At 35.7% G+C, this 25721-nt stretch overlaps 1 protein-coding gene across 1 annotated transcript in view; it reads left to right on the top strand.

The window, feature by feature from the left end:
• The first annotated feature begins 4570 nt into the window (after positions 1–4570).
• Positions 4571–25721, top strand: part of LOC150086760 (uncharacterized) — a 429070-nt gene continuing 407919 nt past the window's right edge. Inside the window, exon 1 of the mRNA XM_090372247.1 lies at positions 4571–5671. Coding sequence (XP_090228373.1) covers positions 4760–5671 — 912 coding nt within the window. The 5' untranslated portion in view covers positions 4571–4759. The remainder of the gene's footprint in view (positions 5672–25721) is intronic.

Here is a 25721-nt window from a genome sequence, read left to right as displayed (position 1 = left end):
CTTTTCCTCATCGATTCACTCAGTACATACCACCCGACTCTGTCGCACTTGAAAATGTCATCTATATAAAATTCTCTTTGAGGAATACTGGATGACAACATGGATATATTAAAAAGTCGGCTTTCCAAAAACCGTTTCTAAAAAGTTCACTTAATATATGCTCACTTTCATAATAGGGTCAGCTAATCTAAAATTTTCTACTGCTCTACTCTAGGGGTTTGGAGAGGCGAAACAGGACGAATTCACGCACATAACTGGAATGCAACTGACAAATCCTTGACAGTAGGTTTATAAATTATCCTCAGCTGTTACTTACTATATTCAAATTATATGACAATTACCTTCAATAAAAGTATATGATAATCACCGAAACTCTCAATAGTCTTGTAATCATTTCCCATCTCCTTATAGAATTTGCAAGTTGTGAGGGCTGAAAAACCAAGAATACGTTCCATAGACTAACTGAGTTTGCGATTTTATTAAGGGACTACTCCCTTAATAAAATCGCAAACTATAGCCCGGATTGAAGAAAACTTTAAGTCTGCGAATTGATTCAAACCAAGAACTCTTAATACGGGAGGGAAGTGGCAGCAGGTCACGAAGAAAGATGAACACTTGCTGTAAATACCAATAGCCTTCGATCTTACTACTAGTATTTAAGTTTAGTATTTGTTAAAATGTATATTTATTTAGTAGGGCTTATAGATTTCAATTTAGCTATGTTATATAACATCTTTATTATTAATAATATTATTATTTAATACGTAAACTTAAGTTATTCAGGAGCCAATTACAGCTTTATCAAGTGCAGTAAACCTTCTTAACTGGATGCTCTTTAACCTGTTTTTATAGATAAGTCTGTTGAACTTATCATGTGGAGGCAGACATGGCAGTCTTTGCCTCTTGTAGTTCCTTGATTAAACTATCCCATTTTGGTCTAGTCTGTTTATTTATTTGATTATGAGTAACTGGGTACACAATACGTGTATTTAAATAACTGCATAATGCAAAGGATCAAATTTTTTTTTTTTGTAGCTGTTCCAGTTTAATCAATAGCTTGGTATAATATCTAGTAATGTACAGTATTTGAACAGTTAATCACTTATCAAGTTCTGAATAATATCAAATAACTAATTCTGCACTTTTCTTTATTTTTCGTTTAAAATCTGTATTTTTTGTTCTTTTTATATTCTGGCTATAAATAATAATAAACTCCATTCTGTAATTTATTTACTGTATTTCTGAATATTTAAATGTCACTAATAAATAAAATATGAATCGTGAAGCAAATAACAAAACTAATAAAAACAAGTGATATATAACAAGCAAATAACAAGAAATAATAAAAACAATTTCTTATTAAATCACAGCAATAAGCTTTAACCCTTTTTATAGATAATTCTGTTGAAGTTATCGTGTGGAGGTAAAAACCGCTGTTGCCTCCTCCAAGGGCTTAAAAACCTTAGCGTCGCTCCTGAATACACATTTGGATAGATCATCATTAAAGGTTACCAAAGTATGGGGCGCTGCCACTGGGGGCACTTACTTTTTTTTGGGGGGGGGGGAGAGATGGAAACCTTCTGGGATAGACCTACATGTTAATAATAAAAAAAAAAACACTGGTCGTCACATGGCGGTTATGTGATTATCACATGATCGACTCATAGGGTAGCCGGCATATGCCCATGTTCCAGCAATAGTTGAGTTCTGCCATACATGAGTGCACATTCACTGATTTTACTCCTTGTTTTATTTTATTATTATATATTTTCTTGTTAAAAATGAGTGTTAAGTGTTCTTAATAACCATTATTTCCTTTTAAAGGGCAAGTTTCTTTTCTTTTTCCTTTTAGCATGATGTCATTATTGTTTTTAAAGCATGCAGTATGTACAAGGATGGACAAATAATGGAAACACCTGCGATAAGATATGCACTAATATGGTATTAGGCCACCCTTTGCTTTTAAAACAGCTTGTATTCTGCGTGGAACAGATTCATATAAATCTTGACCCTTCTTAAGAGGAATATGGACCATTCTATGTGGAGAAACGTTTCAAGTTCCTTGAGTGACGAAAGTAGAGGAAATCTACTTCTCACTCTTCTCTCCAAATATGCCACTGTGGCTCAATAACGTTCAAGTGTGGTGATTGTGCAGGCCATGGGAGATGTTTCGTTTCAGTTTCATGCTTCTCAACCAAAATTGGACACATCTGGCAGTGTGTATCGAAGCATTATCATCTAGAAACATGGCATCGTTTGTGGGAAAACAATATTTGTACCATGGAATGAACCTGATCACTCAAAATATCAAGGTAATCAGTGGCAGTAATTCGCCTGTTCAGGGTGATGATAGGAGCTAAAGAATACCAAGATTGTTGCCGAAACCACTGTTGACCTTCTTCCATATTTGACGGTTGACGATGATGATGATTTGTCTGAAAACATAACATGTTTCCTGTCATGAAGTGTCCAGTTTTTGTGCTCCCTTACACCATTGCATTTTCTTTCTAGCATTGCCATCAGTAACCTGTGACTTGGCAAAAGCTGCTCTGCCATAAATTTCAGCTTTATGAAGTTCACGCCGAACTGCTAAAAACTGGATTGCTGAGACTCGCATTAAGTTCCGTAGTTATTTTTGAGACAGCATTTTATGTTTTCGGGCTACAATCCTTTTCACTGTCTAGCGGTCTGTTTCAGTCAGTCTGGTTTTCTGCCAAAAATCTTCCTATCAGATTTTGTTTTTCCATACTTGGTGATCATTTTCGATACAGTTGCTCTGGATACATTAAACAAATCGGTAGTTTTAGTCTCCGATGCCCATACTAACAAACAATTTGATCTCTTTGGAATTCAAACAGGTCAGTGGACCTTCTTAATGGAACTTTTTATATCACTTCTAAATAAACATCAGGTTTTATCGTCTTTCCTTCACAGTACTACTGCAAGAAAAAAAGATCATCACTGCATGTTCATAAATACACCATAGAGTCATTACAAAATCTACTAATTTCATATAAGGCGTTTCCATTATTTTGCATATTCCCTGTATATCACGAGATCAGATCATGCTATACCTGCTCTTGGCCTTGTTTCATATGTTCACACTTGTTTATGTATTTTGCAAATTCATTTGGCAATATAATAATTTTATTGATTGACTGATATAATACTTATTAAAATTTTCGTTTGCAATTATTATCGTCTTCTAATTAAAAACTGTTATTATGCATTCATATGAAGATGTATATCCCTAAAAAAAAAAGTCCAAATGTCTGACAGAACGTAACCGAACTTTATTACATTATCATCTATGGAAATATAGTTTCCGAGATACGTAGTTTCGCCTTACGCGATGATTCCTAAGTTGGCATTAATCGCATACAAAGTTATTATGTATATTCTAATGTAATTTCGAAAACTAAAACGTAACTTTTAAGATCAATTTACAGTAAATATATTAAATATACAAGCTCAAGATAGCTCTTAAAGAAAGCTAATTAAAATTAGTTTTTCTGTGAGGTAATTTGTAATATATGTAGATATAAATGCACTTAATTCATATACCGGAACATAAGAATTTCGTAAAAACTATAAATTACTTAAGTATTTATTTTTTTATATATTTTATAGTATTATACATTTATTATTATATTATTATTATCATATTTTATAGTATAATAATATATTATAGTATTTTCACAAGTTATTCTGAAAGTATTTTTTGTTATCATAGTTATTATTGGTAATTGTAACTGTAATATTCCAAAATATTCAAATTTGTAACCCTTTCTATTTTATGTTCCCCCAACAGCATAGTCTGATGATGGGTATCGTTAAGATACCCGAAACGTCACCTTAATGTATAGTAATTTAGGCGAACAGCCTAATAAACTATATTAATAATTTCACGTGGTATAAATATAATAATAACCTTTTGTTATCATCTTTATTTCTTGGAGGAAAAATAAAATTAAATGTAATTTAATCCAAGAATTTATATCTATCATAAACATAAAATTGAGAATGGCTGCATTCATTTGATTCATTAATTGCTGTTTAATACCAAGCTGCCTATATGGATTATTCATTAAAATGTAAATATATTATATAATTAGACAATAGCCGTATGTATACCTGCAAAGTGCTGCATATCCAGTCAATGCTCAAGTATCGTATTTGATTTTTTATTAAAAACATGCGTTCTACGTTTACTACTACAGCAATTTTACGTTGCTACTTCTCGTTCCGATTCTACTAGAAGAATGACGTAGTGTGACGCAATGATGACGTTTGTACGCAGCCAATGATCTGAGAGGATATTTTGACATTAAGCGAAAAAATGGAAAATGTGATGCAGAATGCCCCAAATTAATTGCTTGGTAAGGATATCGTTAATTTTATAATATTACGCAGTGAATAAATGAAACTACAGTCGTGTGGATATGTTTAAGCGAGATATCTTTTAATAATGTGAGAGCGAGCAGAAATGACCGTTAGTATCACCTTTTCACCAGCCCGTAGTGCACAGTCGCGTTTGTCAGTAGGCCCCATGTTCACCCGTAGGGTTTGCGTGGTTGGGGGAGGGAAGGAGATGGACCATAGATGAAAAAACGGTGCTCCTAGAATTGAATCGCCCTCCTGTTTCGGATTCTGAAGGTCTTCGTACGCTGTTTCGAGTGGATCATACGGATGCGTGCGCCGAAGGAATTTGAGTTTGAGCGAGGGCTGCTTGCCTTGCTGAGAAAGGAAGACGACAGTCATGTCTCGGGAAGTGTACGGCAGCTTGAGCCAAACGCAGCGGTCTCCCAGGCCATCTCGGAGATCAGAGATGGCGACTCATGGTCAGGGTTCAGCGTCTAAATATCACACATCGTCGGTATCCCAGCCTCCTTCTGCTAGAGGCAGCCCGGTATCATCCAGGACAGTGAATTCGCCTTCACAGAGCCGTAGGAGTCGCCATTACGGTGTGAGTCGTTCGAGCAACAACAGCCCACTGACCCTCCCAGAGCTGAGCGTTCCACACTCGAGCAGCATTAGCGCGTTTGGCCACGGTTACTACGGTGACGACCCTGTCAGTCCTATCATGGAAGGTCGTTCAGGAGGGACGGCGCCCGGCTCGGGATCTCACCGCAGTCGTTCGGCGACTCGTGTACCTCTTCGTAGCTATCATTCTTTAGAACGTGACCAAGAAAGAGAGTTTATGCCGATCAGGGAACCGCGTGAGCGTTCTCTAGACAGGGCCGATGTGAGCACAAGGCATTCGAGGAGTAGAGAACGTTCTCTCGATCGGACAGCTTACCGCGATAGAGAAGAGCGGGACCACGTGTCCTACAGAGATCTTGAGACTGCCATTGATACCGACCCGTATCGGGATAGTGGCCACATGTCCCGAACAACGCACAGTTCTTCCGCTTATAATCCCGATGCTAGACACGGATACAGCCGTGACATAGTCATGGAATTACAGGCTCGTTTAAATGAACTTCAAAGTCAATACGGAAGTGTCAAAAGGGAGTTAGATGCAACTACGCAAAAATTAGGTTCTAGTATGCACAGTATAAAAACGTTCTGGAGTCCTGAGCTGAAGAAAGAGCGTGCATTGAGGAAGGAGGAAGCGGCGAAATACGCTTTAATTAACGACCAATTGAAAATACTAAGAGCTGAAAATCAGGTAAGAAATAGAAAATAGTTGTACAATTATTGAGATGTCATATTTAATCTGGAACGAACCCCTTACAGAAACCGTTCTCTAAACTGTTTCTTGTCATGAAATGAAACCTTATAATTAAATATAAATAGATATTAAAGACAAAAAAAAAATGGTGTATTAGTATTTTATAGATTATATAAGCAGCAGAATTTCAAAACTCAATCTAGTTAAGTTTTTAAAATTTTAAAACAAATTTTTCTTGGTAATTGTTGAAACAAGGAGGTCTGATTGGCAGGGTATTCGTTCTCTCCGATTTATTTGTAAAACAAAGGAAGCAGATGCGTTTTTTAATTCTTCTTCGCATTCAGCAAAATATAAAAGTTGCAAATACTAAAAAATAAGAGAACAAAAATCGTTTTTCTAAAACACAGAAAGAAAGAGAGGGGGTGGGGAGGGGGAAGAATGCAGAGTACTATCAGTGTAGTCACCATGGCACTATGCCAGCCATCTGCCGGTCTGGGGACTAGGCTTTACTCTGAGCGTGTTCATGGGCCAGGTGCACCGAAACCTAGTTCCTGCTGAATAGCTATTATGCTGCAGTTTCTGTAGGTCTCGGTACAAGCTTTCGATTAGGAAACCCGAAACTATTATTTAGGGCGTTTGAAATAAGGGAGGTTTAGGGGAAGGTTTAAGAGCAATCAAGCAATTTCGATAACATAAACAGACAGTAAACAAATTGCAAAACATTTACCTTTTACCATTCGTTGTAAAGAAAATAAAAATTGATCTGGTGTTAATATATTTTCCAATTAACCCCCCTCCCCCCACCACCTTTTTGAACTATCCCAATGAATGCTATTATGAAAGATAAAAAACCAAACATTGTTAATATAAGTAAGAATAACATTTAACTGCATAGTAAATGGATTGAATTTTATTACTAATTCGAAGAATGCATTAAAATATGCTTTATCGAATAGAAATATTTGCATAAATAACAAAAAATGATTTTAAAATAATTACTCTTATCATTCTCTCGCTCACTACTTGCGTGCAGTTTTAATTTACAACACAACGCTTATTGATTTTTATTATTTTTAGTCTGCCCCTATCATCGGTTCTACTTACCAAATGCTATTTAAAGTAGTCATATATCAGTAGCGCATTATGAAAAGTTGGATTTGAATTAAGTTTAAGTACAATGTAATATAAACGACTTTTTAATCTTTTAACACTGTTCGGTTTGCTTTGAAATAAGAAAGTTTATTTTTCTCAACTTTTTTTGTTTCTGGTGAAGGTGGGGGAGGAAGTGGGGAGGGTAGCTAAATCGAGGAAGGGAAGTATGAAATCCAATCGATTACTGTTGAACCAATTTAAATTGGATACTACAAGTTAGCCATTTAGCAGCACTCTGGAACATTACAAATAATTCGCAATTATCTTGTCGTTTAATGGTAGTGCTTAGGGGGTGGAAGGAATTAGATACTGTCTGACTTTTCATTAGACCGAACTGTTCGAATTTCTATGGTTAGCTAATTAAGCAGCATACCAGAGATACGATCATTTTGTCACGTTACTATTGCCAATTAATGAACTCTGTCGACGTGGCGTTTACTTTTAATGAAAGACAACCAAATGAACGTACAGTACGTTAAATACTTTCTATTTGTTCTCCATAAGTGATTACCATGGAACATAATAACAGCGTTAGTATAGTTATCGTTAATGAAGATGATTATTTTTGTAGAATTAATACAAAAGTTTTTGTATACATTATTATATATTTATTAATTGATAATTATATAGATGTTAATTTGTTTGGAAACAGAACCAGAGTATGTCTGCCAGGTACGAAAATTGATGTGATTAACCATTCCGTTTTTAAGGATATTAAAGGGTGTCTGGTGATCCGTGAGCACTTGGATACTAATTACGTAAAATATAAATTAACTGATGCCTTGATAAAGAAATACGACGTCATACTATCTGTTCTTTCTCGTGATAAATATGTTTTACCCAGACACGATAGGGAATATATATTGAAAGTCTTGTGGATTAACTCTAGACTTGAGGGACTGTGCAAGCCTTATGGGGGGAAATTTTCTCAACGTGGCCTGCTCCAGTTAATGGAAGATGGAATTCATTTGAATAGAGGAGGCACGAGAATTTTTGCTATTATCATGGAGGCAGCCTTAAGGTTTCAGGGAAACTGTTAATTGAGAAGTTGAGGGAAGTCATTGGAATGATGCATGTTAGTAATATGGGCTAAAATCACATTTTAATGTCCCCTGAGCACATTGTCCAACCTGTAATTACCTTATGCACAGAAAGAAACATTGAAATAGGTGCAAAAATCGCCATCAATCACGTATCACCTTCACTTTCTTAAGCAATTATAAGGTTATAAAAAGCTAAAAGATAAAAATTTAATTTGTTTATATAGTAATCAGAATAGTGTAAATAAATTAAACGAATTTCAGCTTTTGATTTGGTCAGTCAGTTCTGATATAAATAATATTACCGGAGGTATGGTGCCATTTGGAGATAAGGGATAAAGAATTTCATTATTGTGTTCAGGAGAGATAGGGACAGTCGAAGGAAAGAGGGAAGCCATGCTTCTTATTAAAAGCTCTCTGAAAGCGATCAGACTGAACTCACAGTCAGATCAAGTACAAATGGATGTTGAGTTTCTGTATGCAAGATGACTTGCGGTAAAGGGAAGTCTGGGTATGTTACATTCACATTCTGAGGACTGTGGCAAACATTTCTACAGGCAACTTGAAAGGGCAGTCAAGGACGATGATCTCATTATAGGCAACTTCAGTCTGTCTCATAAATTGTAATACATGCTAAAGTTAAAATTGGCGACAAAGAGTTCTTTTCGTATGTGAATACAACGAAAAAAAGAAGAGACAGAATCAGAGAAGGTCCCTTACTGATTGAAGCGGAAAACTCATAAAAAGCCGAGAAGTGGTAAACGAGTTGAATAGCTACTTTGCGACAGTCTTTACAGTTGAAAGACCATTCGAACCACAAGGACACAGTGACAAGGTGTCAGACTGCTCTAAATTAAGCAATATATATTAATTTCGAAGAGTCAATGGAGAAACTACTGAAGCTGAACGAAGGGTAAGCTCCAAAAGTGTATAGTACACTTCCTGTTATACTAAAAAACACCGCATGTGAGTTCGTTATGATTGAGCCACCTGGATCATTTTTCATTAACACCCCCAGTGGATGTTAATAATATCATCATTAGAACCTGGAACTGGAGAAGTTCAGAAACGGAAAAGATATGATGGGCAATTATAGATGGGTGAGTTTTACTTCATTGGTGGATAAGATCATAGAGTCTGGCTAAGAATGCGATACAGAACTATCTCTATAGGAATGGTGTCCCTAATAAATGAAAACATGATTCGTGAGGGAGGTGGGGAATCTTGCATGACCAACCCAGTTGATTATTATGACCAAGTCATAAAACACTGTTGGATGCAAAAAAAGCTTCACATTATAATCTTGTCTTCTGTAAAGTTTTTGATACTGTTTGCCATGAAAGGCTATTTCCTCCAATTTATATATTATATACATTTATATATTGAGTAGTACAGCTCTGATTCATACTATCTAATATTATATAAATTGGAGGAAATTTGGATTAACGGTGATTGCTTCGTCGTGGGAGACTCAAAGGCTGACTAAAAGATAGAAAACAGAGAATAATTATAAATGTACATACCTCAGAGTTGATCAGTGTCCTTCACAAGCGGAGTGCTTCAGGAATCAGTGTTAGGACCACTTTTGTTTTCTGTCTTCCCTAATAACATTAATCAGGAAGTGCAGAGGAAGTTGTCAAAGTCTGCTGATGATTTTAAGGTAGGAAGGGTGGTTAAGGATCACAACAGACCATTTTGCTTCAAAATGACTTAGATCGGTTTCAAAAATTATCTGAAAAATGGCGACTGAAGTTTAGTGCTTCTAAATGTATGGCTTTGCACCTAGGGATATAAATCCAGGAGTTACAAATTGTGGGGGGGGGGGGGTAGTTAAAAGCGGTCCACAGCGGAAAAGCCTTAGGGGTTACGATTCAGTCGGACATGAAAATTTCCACGCATTGTAAACAGCCGGCTGTGAAGGCAGATGGTGTCTTGTTTGTGATATATAGAACTTTCGCAGGTAGAGAAAAAGATGTCATTGTCCCTCTGTATAGGACGATGGTGAGACCGAATTTAAAATATTATATTCAGGTCTGGAGGCTACAGTTGAAGAAAGACGTGGTTAGGGCTTCTAGAAAGGGTTCGAAGAAGGGCAACCAGAAGAAAGTGCGGGCTGCAAAGCTTGGTAAATAGACATCTTGGGGGGGGGAAACCCGACAGAGGTATATAAGGCCCTGAAGAAAATCAGTAAAAGGAACCAGAGGGCACAAATACAAAATTTTAGGAAATAACAGGATTGTTCTCATGAAGTTTACCTTCGGGCACCGTTTTATAAATGTCTTGCCACTCTAGTCGAAGTAGAGGGTTTGATCAAGTTCAAACGGAATTAGATACCAGAGAAGATATGAGTGAATGAGAATTCATCTTTTTATTATTTTTATTTATTTATTTTTCTTTTCTTTTTTTAAAATTTTGACAGATACAGAAAAATCCGCTTCCTTGCATCATTTAATCATTAGACAATTTAATTCATTTTTGAAAATATTTTCTAAATGTGTGGTTTTTAGATTATACGCAGTATTTGGCAAGTTGAGCAAACTCGGCGTCTCGCCAGTTAAAATTTAATTTGATAATAAATGTTTCTGAAAAGTCGACTGTATTCAAAGATATTTGAGTTTTGTGTGTTATAAATGTTCGGAGTTATTATTATGATTACAAATTTAGTATACTACTACAACACGTATGCAAAATACTGTATTTATTTTTCTTTATCCGGATGTACGAGGGATTATGTGGTCGTTTATCCAATGTTTGTTTTGATCACCAAATGCCGTGAAGATTGGTTAAAAAGAAGGTTGCAGTTTAATGTTCTGTAGTAAATTTATTTAATTGGACAATTTTTCTGTCAACGGAATTGGAACAGTTAAAAAAAAACAAAAAAAAAACGCCTCATGTATATATTATTCATCTTTGTAAATACTAGAGCCCAATGTTATTTCAAGAACAGCTTTAATTATGTAATGTTATTTAATAATGTAAGAAGAGCTTAATAATGTATAATATATTTACATTCTGTCAAATTTTCATTTGTCTTGTTCCTTTTGTTGATTTTTATTAGATTTAGAAATTGTTTTTGGTAATATTATCATTCGAAAACATCACAGAGAAATAACTTATAAATGTTGCCATCGTCAGAATGTATTTTTAAATGGTGATTATCAAAAATATGGGCGAAGGTTAGCTTAAAAAATGTGCACATTTTATGTTGATTGAATAGCACATAAATATAGAGAATTTAGTGAATAATTTTTCTGTACTTAGTGTTTATCAATGTAACAAAAGGAGAAGGTTATATGATAATTTTCGATTTTTATAAGAAGTGCTGGCGTAGTTAAAAATCCATAATTGTCAGCATGCGCACAAATGTTGCTAAAAACAGCTCAAAATGTTAATCATAAATTAAACCGTAAACTATTTTTGTATGTGTTTTTATTTGCCATATTTTCAGCCTTCAGTGTTGGGACACGAAATTTTCCAATACTGTAACATGAAGTTAAGTATGCCCTGGAAAAGCATTTCTATACTAGAAAACAAATGAATACATATAGTGGTCAGCATAGCCGATGGTCAAACGCAAAAGTACAGTAATACAACTTTTGAGTTGACCATGATTCAAGTCCTGTTGGCTCCTAATCTTGTGAACTCTTCTGCTAACCCTAATGTAGTCTTCCCGAAGTATAAGCAGAAAATTTAGGGTTTAATAGAAAGAAATGATGTTTGCAAAAGCATTGCCTAGGACTCACCACTAGTCTTTTGCTTTCTTTCTTTCTTCTGGCTGCGTATTTCAGACTTTTCTGGAAATTTTTAAAGAAATGAATTTATGGGTGGTGGCACCGACTCCAACTATCTGTGTAGAATAAATGTAACCTACTTTCTTTCTTTGTTAATTATAGTTATTCGAAAATTATATTTGTGCATAACAGTCAGTTTGTAAATGAATCAACAGGGTCATCATTAAGGAAGAAAAAATTAACACCACTGACTAAACCGAATAACGAATCGACGTAAAAATAAAAAAAAAAAAAAGGCCCAGAAAAGCTCCCCGTCATTGACAGTAGTGGGTCAACCATGTGTCCTACACTCAGTGCTTGGCTGAGTATAAACACAAAGTTTTGTGTCACCCCTCTTCTTGTCTTTCATAATATTTCCGGAGCTTGCAGCCAATGCATGTTTGGCTTACCACAGAGGACAAAATTATGTGCAAATAAACAATTCCAAACAGGGCTGTCATTCATAAGACTAAAATACTGGTGGTGTTAATATTCAATCACCAGAGGAGGTCACCAAGTGTACACCAATGAAGGTTGGAATTAAGATTGGCCAAAAGCATGTTTAGAATTCCCTTCCCTTCCCTTCTGTTCTGTAATATTGTCTTTTGAGGACATGGTAAGTACATTAAGTAGAAAATGATATACGTGTATTACTTTCTGCCTTAATCCTCAAAGGGAAGGTTAATCAAAATTAAACCGTGGATTTTGATCAAACAAACAACAGATGAGAAACAATTGTTGTTGGAGCTTAAAAACGCAGCACGGCACGAATTAGAGAGGTAGATGGCTAATGTCGTTTAGTAATCGGGCACAGTTTAAGCCACAAGATCGAGGTTCAAGCCCGTGACTATTAAATACGGTGTTGTTTCTTGTATTCTCTCTATCATATGAACTCCTCTGACCCTGTGGTCGTCCCAGAGTATAAACATAAATTTTATTTATTTATTTTTATTTCGAAGGAGTTATTTTAGTGGAACAGATGCGATCACTCTAGGAGAATGCGATGGTATTTGTAATCGGTAGCCATTTTCTGCAGGTTATTCCAAGACACTCAGTGGCTGAAGTTTTAGAAGGGCCTGGAGAGGTAAGAAACGATCACAAAGTTTCAGACGATTGTATTTCAGGTTAGTGTGGGGCTAGACCTCAAGGATGGCGGAGGGTTGTGCCTGTGACAGAAAGCCTTGATGTTTTCGAGCGTTTATTACTCCTATGAACATTTTTACCCTAGTCATTAAACGTCTCCATCTTGTTTCTAATGTCACTTAGCTTTGAAAGCCTGGATACATTTAGCTGTTCAGCCCTATCAGTGGTTCTAAATTGAGGGTGTCGGCAATGCTTATTTGTGACCCATTTCAGGGTCCGGTATTCGCATGCGAACACCGTTTTTTGTAGTGAGGGCGAAGTAAAGTAAAAGAAGTGAGGGCGAAGCATATGCCAAAATTTCACCAGCGTCTGAAATAACTGGATAAACAGTGGTTTGAGATATCTGGTAGTGGTACTACTAGAATCTTTGATACGTAGTAAGTGTTGTTTCGCTCTCCAGCTTAAGGTGATAAATCGCTTCCCGGGTATTCTCTGTGCGCATCAGATCTCAGCTTGGGATCAAAATAGACACAGAGGTCCTTACGCTGGTAACCGCTGGGAGTGCCACAAGCTGATGGTTGAATTACTGTTGGTTGCTATTTGAGTGAATAAATCATTGTTGCAGATTTAGAAGGGTTAAGGTTTAACCCAAAAATCTGCAAGTTGAAAGAGCGGTCAAGTTCTCAGTGATTGAAGAAGCCATTACCATTGGGTTTGATGACAGTGGGATTAAGTTAAGTAACTTTATATCATCGGCATATATTAAAGTTCATTTAAATTGTTCGCTTAAATTATTATCTCCTACCCATACGGATGAGTAAAATAAAACAAGAGATATTGATGCTTGAGGAAATAGTTTTTGCGTGATAGATCTGTTAGTAGTTACTACGGTCATATGGTAATGACGTCATGGGGAAGGCATTGTGACAAGGAATACAGTAATCACTTCAGTGAAGGATAACAGGTTACATACGGTATGCGAGGGGATGAACCTTAGGTGATAGTGGACGACTTTTCGTTTTTATAAGAGTACAGATATAATTTCCACAGCCGGAAGTCGCATCCTCGTCCTATATTGTAGGAACGGTATTTGATAAACATTGACTTTAGACACCATTGCCGATTTCTCAGTCAGTGGGAATTGTTGGTTTGGAAGTTCGTAACTAGACTGCTATCAGTTAATTTATCAAAGTATAATATTTTGCAGTTACAAGTCTTGAACAACATGCGAATCAAGACTCAGAGACAACATAAGATACGAAAATAATACGTAGTTATATATCTTACTGTCCAAACTCTTATTAAGGCCAATGGGTAGTTAAAGAAATAAGGCGCTGGCGACACACACTTTATTAATTAATTTCGCCTTATCAAAATATATAAACATGTTCTTACAGAAACCCAAAACTTTATTTTAAGAAATTCTAATGAGAAATCTGACCATGGATTTTTATCTGCTGACTTGAAGGCAAATACAAGTATTTCTTCAAAGCTGTGCCCATAATATCATTAAAATGTTTCTTTGATGGCATTGACCTGTATCATGATTTGTAACTTGCGTTCTAGAAAGGCTAGATCCACTTAACACGTTTAACGGAAATACTTGGAGTCTTTTAGAAGACTCATTGCTAGTGTTTGGAATGTGTTCTCAGTTCACTGATTTCCGTTTCTAAGCAGTATGTTCTGAAAAAAAAAAAAAAAAAAAAAACACCGAAATCCGACTACTCATTGACCGTCGTCTCAAAAAGGATTCACGATGAATTCCATCGAGTATTTTATGGACAAGGGTCAGAATTTTTTTTTTTTCTTTTCAAAATCGTTTCTTTATTTATCAAGGCATTCAAATATACATAATCGTTTCTAATACGTCGATTACTTTATTTTATAGGGAGGGAAAATGGTAAACTATATTCCTGGTGAGCTGGGGTCGTCCGAAAATCGCATGAACTTTAAATGATTCCATCATTTCATAGATACTTTAATTTTGTCCTTGAATTGTAATGTTGTTCGTGTAATGAGAAATGAATCCCTACCCAAATGGACACACACAATAAAGCTAAATCAGTTATATCTTATCTTTATACATTTGGAAAATTTGTGACACAACAGAGAAGTATAGTCTTGTAATTCCCTGATATTTATTAAAACAGTGTGTTGTTGAGATAGAGCTAAGCATGAACCTTATTAGTTTAAGTATCAAAGTTATGTACAGATTTGAATATTTGGTATTAGATAACACAAATCATTGATAGTTACAGCCGTTAACCGTTTGTAAATTAGTAGTTCGTTCTTGTATTACTTCTGAATTATATCGGAGTAATCGCGAATTTTGCAGACTTGAACTTGTCTCGGAGCATTCCCCTACACATTGTAGAATGTTTTCAGGCCCACGGACTAATGAGTTGAAATCCAATAGGCCGGGGTTTTCGAAATTGGAGTACCCTCAAAGTGGGAGGGGAAGCGAGCCACGTTTGATGTATCATTCCCTCGGAACTAGCGTTCTGGGATTCTGAAACAGGAGAGAGCGAATGTGAATGATTTTTCTCTCTTCATTTTGACACATATTCGACGTGTCCAATAATACTCATTTTAATGCATATGGAGAAGGATTTATTTAAAACGGCTTTTGATTATAACGTGTGGATAATATTGTAAACAATATTGAAAATTCTCTTCTTGTTCTAAATAACAAACTTTGCCAATCCAAGAATTATTATTTTCAGTTTATTATTGAACAGAAGTGGTAGGGAGAAATTAGGAAAAGAAAATTAGACAAGTGTGAAATTGTACAAATATCACCAGATCTGAGATATATATATCGATTAAGGCAACATAAATAGCTAATTTTTTTAACAACCCGGCTATAAGTGTTCATTTTTTTTTGTTGACTCAATTGATCTGCGAAATATAGTAATTACTTAGCTACCGCGCAAGATCGAAATACTCTACATGTATATAATGCAGGTCTGTTGCTGTCACGAGATCTTGCTGTCTTTTTTTTTTTTCTTTTCTTTTCCTATTCTGTGAGTTGATGAATGATGTTATCGGTTAGTTAAAAGTACCAGTTCTGTGATACCTGATAAATCCAACCCAACGCAGAAATAAGACACCAGACGTCTTGAGGTGTATGTGTCCGTGTATGAGAGAGAGACTGACTATACTACTTCCAGCAGAGTTCGCATCTAGTTACATTAAAGCAATTAATTTCATCTGGCGGCGGTAATCTAGTTAAGTCGACAGCTAATATTTGAGGACATCCTCTATACTCAGGCCCTCGTGGGTAGCACAGTTGGTAGAATCGCCTCCTCTCCATACCGGGTGGAACAGACCTGAGGTCGAATCCCGCTACTGACGCGAGGAATTTTTATGATATTTTTGTTCACAATATGGCTGAGTTAGGCAATCTCAGGCGATAGTCGCATGGTTTTTTCTCCCGGAAACTCGGGTTTTTCGTCCAGCAAATCGACCACAGAACAAATGCAATTTACAGACATATTATGTATTGCGCAATATGGCCTAAGTTGCCGATGCGCCTAAAACCTTGCAACAACCAACCTCTATACTAAACAGTCTACACTGGTGTACAAAGAAAGTGCATCACCTAGGAATTTCACATTTCTAACCCTTTTTCGCGATGATCTGTTACATTAATGACTAGCATCACAAATAGAAATATAAACAACAGATATTTATTAATAGTTAAGGCAAAGCTAAGTAATATTTGACAGGTGCTCTCAGAATATTCCAAAATGAGCATTTGCAACCTTTATACAACAGCTTTGGTAAACACGACAATTATGGCTGAAATGTTATCAGAAGCCCCCTATTTGCTTCAGTTTATCATTTTAAATGGAAAACAAAATAAAAAGTTCACCAGGTGCAAACTAATATTATCAGGGCCAGAGGCGGTTCAAAATAGTTGGCCCTGATGACAGCAGCACACTGTCGAGGCATTGACAAGATCAATTTCTGAAGATAATCAACTGATAGTTCGTGGTTCCAAACACGAATTATGGTTCCTCAGGTTCACGAAAATCTTTGGTTTCTTTCTGGCAACTGCAGATTCCACACGATGTCAACAGTTCTTTATAGGATTCAGGCCCGGGCTGTTTCCTGGCAGCTAACAGTTATAATAGACCTTTCTTCCAACCATTTTTTCACCTGTAACAAATGTAAACATATTACTGTCGAACCTCTAATGCAGAAATGAAGCTAAAGTAACTACATAAGTGCTTACTTAACACTTTTCACCCGATGACAAAGAGCAGAGTCGTCCTGAAAGATGCAGGCAGGTTGAAATAGTCTCTAATGGTTGGCAGCAATTTGCCTTCCAATATAACCAGGTATCCATTGGCATTTACGGAACCTTTTATAAACTGCAGGTTATACGAAATGCATCCCCATATCATTTGGCTGGTAGGGAATTTCACTGTAGACACCATACAGTCTGGATGGTATTCTTCACCACATCTACGGCGAATCGTTTGTCTCCCATCAGAGCAATGCAGGTTGAATTTCTTCTCGTACGAGAAAATACCTGACTTCCACTGCTCCGTGGTCCATTTGACCTGCTCCTCACACCAAATTAACCTTTTTCATTTTTTGTGTGAGGAGGGGTTTCTTCTTAGGACGACGGGCTACAAGTTCATTTTGAAAAGGCGTCTTCTGACTATTACTGCACTTGCTACCACTCTTGTATGTTCTTCCCATTTCTCTTTTCAGTTCAGACGAAGAAGCTTTAAGGCATAAGCGCTTCAAAACGCGGTCCTGGTTTGGCGTAAAGACTCGTTTGCGTCCGGTTCCTTTCTTTTTACTATAAGCAGAACCAGTATTCTTGAGTTAGGAAAGAAATCTACTCACTGTCGACTGATTACAAGACACTCTATAAGCAATATGACGGGAAGAACATCCTTCCTCACGTAAAGCAACAATAGCACTTTTTCTTTGTGGCGTCAACTGCGCCTAACTCGGCATCCTGACACAAACAAGGAATGACTGCAACTCTTGCAGAGCGTGCTTATATAGCTGAAAGTACCAGCTGATGCACTATTACGTCATCACCTATGCGTGTCAATGTTATCTGATGTAATCTGTAAGAAATATTGCCATGTACTTACGTTATTAGGACAACAATTACAATTTTAAGGGGTGATGCACTTTCTTTGAACACTTATTCATAATAAGTGTTCAAACAATTGACTTATTCATAATAAGTCAATGATAAATGAAATTTTTGTAACTACAGTAGGGAAAAATGCAAGGACAGACTGAATATTTTGAAGAAAAAAAATAGTGATCCTGTATTGAAACCTCGTTATGGCATGCTGTGTTTACGATATACATGTGGGAATCGTTTTTGCCCAGTTGTAACGTACAGGTACGATATTCAGAGCCCTTCATTTTTGCATGTTGCTTCGCCCCTTCGTCCCTTAACGTATTTTTTAAGGCAGGTTAAATCCTGCTATTCAAACCGAAAATAGTATCACATGAAAGACTGACCCTTCCGGCCGTATGGATTGATTGTTCCTTCCGAGGATATCCAACCTTTTCTTTACGGGCCATATTGACATAGACATTGCCAGATTGGATTCATAGGTAATACATAAGTAATAGCAATATGCTTTTACTATTAGATTTTAGTATTATAAAAGCAATTTGATGCAAGGAAACCAGGCTTATTCTGCATAAGCTTTAAAATATATATATATATATATATAAAAAAGCCACTTTGTTTCATTCACGTATCACTTCAGCTCTTCCTTAAATTTACACAAGTTCTCTACTTTTTACAAGATTAAATAGTAATTTGTTCCAACAGTTAAAAATTCTTTGGCCGAAACAGAATTTTATTATATCAAGTCTACAACTATTCTTACTTTGTTGTTATTATTATTACTTTTTTTATGGTGAACCAAAACATGAAATGCGTTACAGCCTATAGCACTTTGTAACCGTGAATGGGTAGAAGTTTGAGAAAACAGAAAGATACTTTTTAGAACACTAGACTTGAATTTCTATAGATTGCAATTTTCGGGAAATACGTTTGAAGGAAGGTTATTCCAAAAAAAAAAAAAAAAAACAGAAATAAAAGGAATAAATGAGAAGAAGAAAAAGTTGTGTAAGTTTGTATTTGGGTGAATGCAGTGACTGGTTCAGACTGGTTGCTTGAAACAAAAATTGAACGTCGCTGAGATAATTCATAGATGCTCAGTAAACAGAATTCGTAAGAGACGGGTCATTAATTAATCTGACTGTCCCCTTTGGATAGAGGCTAGGAAATTGAATTTGGGCGCCATTCCCCAAATTCCCTCTCAGATTCGTAGTCCTATAGTTTGTGCCACCTTCGATCCAGTCTCCATGCAGAAGACTGACCAGAGGTTTTGCAACCCACAAAACTGTGAAGGTTCTCTCTCTCTCTCTCTCTCTCTCTCTATATATATATATATATATATATATATATATATATATATAGCCTAATGGAATCATTACTACTTTGTTCCTGCTGGCAAAATTTCTTATATTATAGATAAAACATCATGTGATCCTCAAAGAGCCTGTCTACATTCTTAAGAGAACGTCATGCCAGACTGTACAATTGCACCTGTCTTTTCATTGTCAACTGCCTTGTTTATTGCTTTCCGAGTAATAAGATAATCTGCGATTGCTATCACCCAAATATAGTAGTCTAACTGCAATTTCTCTTTTAAGACCAACGGAAAAATTTATCTAGGTCTTGTTGAATTAGCGTAGCAACGTCATTACAAACAACAAGGGATCCAGTACTGAAACTTGCGAGATCATGTGGAGGTTATCAAAAACTTTACTACAGTCTAAATATATTATGCCAAAATTAGTCTTTGGTAATTTCATAAAAACGTGATTTCCCTTTAACAAACCCACGCTGTGTTTCTCTTATATTTTAATTTCTGTCTAGATAATCCTTCAGTACCTCCTTAATCATATATTCCATAGTTTCCCTGCACAGAAGTCTGTAATTACCCATTTCACCAATGCAACCACCTTTTGCAAACTGGTGAGGCAAGGCCTTACCAGTTCGCAAAAGGGGAACATTTGATGCCCCTCATAATAGATAAGGGTTTGGCAATCTGTTTTGCTATTTCCTTTAATATCACTGGATCAGTTCTATCAACTAGTGTTTCCTTTTTCACTAGCAAGTGTGATAAAATTTCTTCCAGTCTGGCGCACTATGACCATAGATGCCGATGCGCCTAAAAACTCCCCAAGCAAACAATCCCTTCCAATCCACTTCCATTGATTACACAGTCCTTTCGTTTCGTTTTTGCGGTTTCTAATTCGTTGATCGAAGAACCTGCAAAGTCTAAAAGATGTCACATGTCAACATCGATACAAAAATTCATTTAGCTAGTCTGCTAACCATTTAGATGTTATGAAAGCCATCCTGTAATGGATCAAGGTACTTCAGTCTCTTCCAGTGTAGTCAGTCGTCCTAGATTAATCCAAAAGCGTTTTATGCTTCTGTATTATTTGTAAACAGAGTAATTTTATTATGCTATTATTTCTCCCCCCCTTATATCGGATACTATTTGTTTTCCTGTATTGTTATCCCCCTCAAAACATGGAGATCCATCCCTCTTTTTTATTATTACGAATTTATACTTGTTGATATTCATCTATGAAACTTTCTTTTTCGTTATTAACGTCATCAGCTCAGTGTTCATCCAGTTTGGTGGATGTGTGGAACAAGACATGAGCAGCTTTGAACATTTCCCTTTATTACCACAATTTCCAATGAAAGGAATTCAGATAGTGCCCAAGGTCATCATAATTTCTCTTGCGAAAATTAAAAACGGTTTTTTTTTTTTTCCAACAATTCTTTATGTCCCACATAAACACATTATGATCACGCGTTAATATGGCTGGTAGTAGTAGTGGCATGTGATGCAAGAAAGCAAGTTTAACTTATACAACAAAATGCAAAATCAAATATAAGTAGTTATTTTTTAAACTTATTAAAATCATCATCATCATGGGTTCCTTCAGTCTCTACGACTGGTTGGTAGCAATGATGACTTTTTTCCACATCTCTCTGTTGAGTGCTAGCTTCTTCAAGTCCTGGTATGATCTTGTTGTTGTATCCCTTTGCAGTTGCATTATGAAATGGTTTGTCGGTCGCCCTCTGGGTCTAGTTCCCTTAATCTTTCCTTCTATGATCAGGCTTAGCATTTCACTTTTTCTTAGATTGTGTCCGAACCACCTTCCTCTTCGCTCTTTGATTAGGTTTATCATTTTTCGTTTTTCTCCTAGTTCCTCTAAGGCTTCTTCATTGGTTTTTTTTTTTCGGTCCAGCTTATTTTCTTGTATTTTTTCCAGCACCACATCTCGAATGCTTCAATTCTCTGTCCGTCTCGTTTGTTTATCGTCCAGGTTTCGAATGCATATAGGGCCGTGTTACAAACATAGGATTTTAGAATTCTTTTCCTTATATGCTCATTCAAATACTTTGTTATCAGAATTTTTTGTTTTTTCCTGAAAGCTTGTCTTGCTTGCCCAATTCGTGCTTTTTATTTCATCGGTGCATCTTGGCTCAGCATTTGCCCTATTTGTTTCCTATTTTGATGTTCATAACTTTGGGGTCCTTTGAGAATGTCATGCACTTCGTTTTATTCATATTAATTTTCATATAAAGCTCGGCTGTGTGGTTGATCAGCTGTAATATTTCGATCAGGTCACTCCTGGTTGTTACAATTGCTTGATCATCCGCCATTTATGGTCACTCCTAAATTGCTGTTTTCAAAGGCTTCTGCCATCATTTCCTCCGCATAGATGCTAAATAGGCCTGGTGAAAGTAGGCAGCCTTGTCGAACTCCTTTTTCTATTTTTGTTGGGTCTGTTTTCGAGTTTTCACTGTATACTATGCCTTTCTGGTCTTTGTACAATGTTTTTATTAAGTTTAGTATGTTTTCTTCTATTCCTATTTTTTTCAGGATTGAGAAGAGTTTTGGCCATTGTATTCCATCGAAGGCTTTCTCGTAATCAATGAAGCAAATGTAAATGTTTTTTCCTAGATCAATAAATCTCTTTCCCATGAGCCTTAGGGCTGCGATGGCATTTCTTCTGCCCATATCTTTCCTGAAACCAAATTGGTCGGGTGCTAAATATCTGTTGATTTTGTCATTGGTTCTCTGTTTTATTATTTTTAGTAAGATTTTGGATACATGTGGAATAAGGCTGATAGTCCGGTGTTGGCTGCATTCCTTGGTATTGTGCTTTTTGGAGAATGGAATCATGACCCCTGTGCATTGATCTTCAGGCCATGAACCTCCTTTGTACATCTGGTTTGTTAAGGTGAAAATAAGTTCATGTAGCTCATTACCTCCCTCTTTAATGAGCTCAATGGGCAAGGAGTCAATTCCTGCTGCTTTTCCCATTAGGCACTGCTTTTAGCGCCGCTTCAAACTCTTCTTTGATTATTGGCAGGTCTTCCGTGTTGTCTTCTGAGTCACTCCTTTTTATTTCTATTTCTTTTGGGTGGTCTTTTTGGTAGAGTTCGGTGATGTATTCTTTCCATCTTGTTTTTATTTCTTCAGGTCCTGATCAAAAGTTGCTCGTGTTTGTTGTTTATAGTGCTGGATCTTATTCCCTTCTTCCTTGTGAAGTGTCTAATTTCGTTGAAAGTTAGATCTGATCTGCCTTTTTTATCTAGTTCTTCAGTGATTCTACCTCATTATTATTACAAATTTATTTTTTTTATTATTACAAATTTATCCTTGTTTATATTCATCTACGAAACTTTCTTTTTCGTTACTAACGCATCAGCTCAGTGTTCATCAGTTTGGTGGATGTGTGGAAAAAGACATGAGCAGTTTTGAACATTTCCCATTTATTACCAGCAATTCCCAATGAAAATAATTCATATAGTGCCCAAGGTCATCATAATTTCTCTTTCAAAAATTAAACCCCCTGTTTTTTTACCCTCAATATCTTTTTAATATGTCCCACATAAACACATTATGATCACTACATGTTAATGTTTAATTTATGCAACAAAATGCATTACAAAATCAAATATAAGTAGTTATTTTTTTAAACTTATTAAAATAATCATAAGGTATTTAAATATCGGTGTAAAAATTTTTAAACAATTTAATTAAGTGTTGAAAATATATTGAGAACCACCAGAGGGAGCCCGAAACAAGTTCCCCTCCCTCAGTCAGAAAACGGTGGGGCGGCTCCCGACCACTTGTTTCTTCTTTAGTTAGATGGTTGCTTCCCTCTCGATACAAGCGACTAAGGCCATGAGGCACCAAAGTGGCGTCCGTAAATTGTGTGTTCTGTCTTTTATCTTCTTTTGCAAATTGAAAAACTCGAATTTCTGTCAAGGCTCAGAACGAATATCATTGTACTTGATTATTAAAAATATGATTTTATTAACAATATTCCGTTTTTTAAATATTATAAAAATAAAATTCATAAAAAGTCTGTAATTCAGTGTTTATTCAATCGAAAAAATCGGTTATCTTCATTTGTATCATATCCCCCAGTAAATTCAATCGATGTCTGTTTCCAAAATTGTATGGACCTCGGAGGGAGCCCTGATTTTCGTGAACTAAAAAGCAAACGTGCAGTCCTTTCTCCAGACCAACTCAGTCATCGCTGAAAAAACGCCCTTAAATTCATCTTGTCGAGATTCAAACCCACGCCTTTTGTCCGATGGCTATGTCCACTGTGTTATTCGAAAGGCGCTTAAACGAGATATTGTAGAAATAAATTATTATTATTATTATTATTATTATTATTATTGTATTTTTGGAAAATATTGTCTTATACAAGCAGCAAAAGGATGTGGAAGTGTTGATTGATAAAATAGCAAACAGAAGCAATAAATACAGCTAGAAAAATATACTTAAAAACAAAATAAGGGTATAAAGAATAAATAATGAGGGAAATGACTATCGAAAATTTGGCATATTTCGAAAGTATTTTGGAAATCACTGTATTTATTCGGAATTTCTATAAATACCTTTATAGAAATTTATTTCGCTCAAAAATGTTACCTACGAAATGACTTTAGGTCTTGCATCACTGAAATACCAAAACACGATTGCATTTTTGTTCTGGTCAGTAATGATTTGAAAGTAAACATTTTATTTATTGACATAGATTGACATCTTGGGAAAAGAATTTTTTGCGTGTTTAAAATAACTTCATGCGTTATTCATTTTTCTCAGAGAATAACTGTGATGTGGTAGAATCAAATTTTATGTTGGTTTTCATTATTTATTGCCAGTTCCAAACTTTCCTTGTTTTCCGATATTTATAGTTTTGCATAAAAAAAAAATATTAAAATAACTAAATTTCTGTTTTTGCCATCCATTGGGCAAATCCATTGCATTCCAAACTTTCATCGTCTGTGGAGGGAGGGCACTGCAACTGAAAAGTTTTTTATTATTTTTTTTTTCACACTAAAAAAAAAACGCAGAGAAAATATAGTTTTACAATTGAGAAATGCAATTTTTCACTTTTTTCGTACACTAATTTATAAAAACAGCAAAACCTAAGGTGTTTATGGGACCGAAGCTTAGTCTGATCACTTTAAATACCTTTTACCTCCCATTGCCTTTTATTGAGAGTAGTGCAATACCAAGTCAGCTCGTGAGGAAGTTCCTCCACAATATCAGATCGATACACCAAGTTGCAAACCCAAAGCTATGTACAGAAAGAGCCTGTGCCCGACATATACAATGACTTTTTAATTGCTTTCATAATTTGAGGCTTTCTTCTTATCTAAATGTTACATTCAGATCGTTTAAATCGGTGTATCCGAGACGAAATTTGAAAGTATTTTTACTTTTGAAATTTTGTTGATTGTCTTAATAATATGGGCGATTGGCATACCTTTTTAACAAACCAATTTAAAGGGTTAATGTAGTAGTGTTGACAACGTGAGGTGTAGCAGATGTAACTAGGAAGTTCGTTACGCTTAATACTCTGTAGATAAAGTCGTGAGTTGGCCCTTTTGTTTAGATTGCAACTCTGAGTCCCATCTGTCAATACTTGAGGCTGACCTCTTAGGCTGCATTTCCTTGAGGGTCCTTCATTTCTGTAGGAAGGGTGGTGATGGATGAGGTATGGGCGTTAGTTAAAAGGCACCTCACTGGGCCAGGGTGGAAGTATGGCGCCTTGGGGTGTATGTTCTTACCAAAACCATTTGTTTATGAATGAGACATGTATGGTTAGTTACTCAAATCTATGTATAGACTTAATTACACCATTTCTAATCGATACAGAGGTGGAAAGTTCAATTGCAGTACATTATTAATATAGTATTTTTTTTTAAAATGTTTTCGCATGTTTGATGATGTAAAATATCCCTCATTTATTTATATTCCGCATTATTTTTCAAATAATTTTTAGTGCTATTATTGATTAGCTTTATTGAGCTAATCCGTATAATCTGCACACATTTATTTATTTATTTATTGAAAATACGCGTCGCCATAATGTTTCCAAGGTCAACTGAAATCGAGAAATAATTGATTATTATAACTTAATTGGACACATTTATATCGAAAGGTTCCAGTTTTAAAATATTACAATCAAAAATAAATAACTGCCAGTGGGAATAGGCTTAAAATTATTAGTAGATCTCCTAATGTTTTATGTTAATTTATAATGTTTATTCATAAAACTTATAAATAAATAACAATACAAAAGGTTTATTGGCAAACACATTATGAATCATGCGATAATATTCAGAAACTTCTGCAACTAATAAAACGCAATGATAAATAAAGCATTTCCTTCGTATCTGCCGTTTTTTCCCCCAGAATACAATCCTAATGTTTAACTTTTTTTTCTGATGGACTGTATTCTGGGAGACCCTTTTGAATTCAGTCCAAATAGACCTTCAACATCCCTAAGTGCTTAAGAGGGCTTTTTTGGTGACCTTTTCGTCCTCGAATTAGATGATAAGAGACGAATTAAAGATTTACTATCAAAAGGCAGCTCAAGCTATTAGAT

The sequence above is a fragment of the Mastigoproctus giganteus genome, chromosome 4, assembly GCF_048544385.1.
Source record: "Mastigoproctus giganteus isolate SK-2022 chromosome 4, ASM4854438v1, whole genome shotgun sequence".
In the NCBI taxonomy this organism is placed as follows: Eukaryota; Metazoa; Arthropoda; class Arachnida; order Uropygi; family Thelyphonidae; genus Mastigoproctus; species Mastigoproctus giganteus.
The sequence above is the reverse complement of the archived record's forward strand: the minus strand, read 5'-3'. Positions and strand labels throughout refer to the sequence as shown.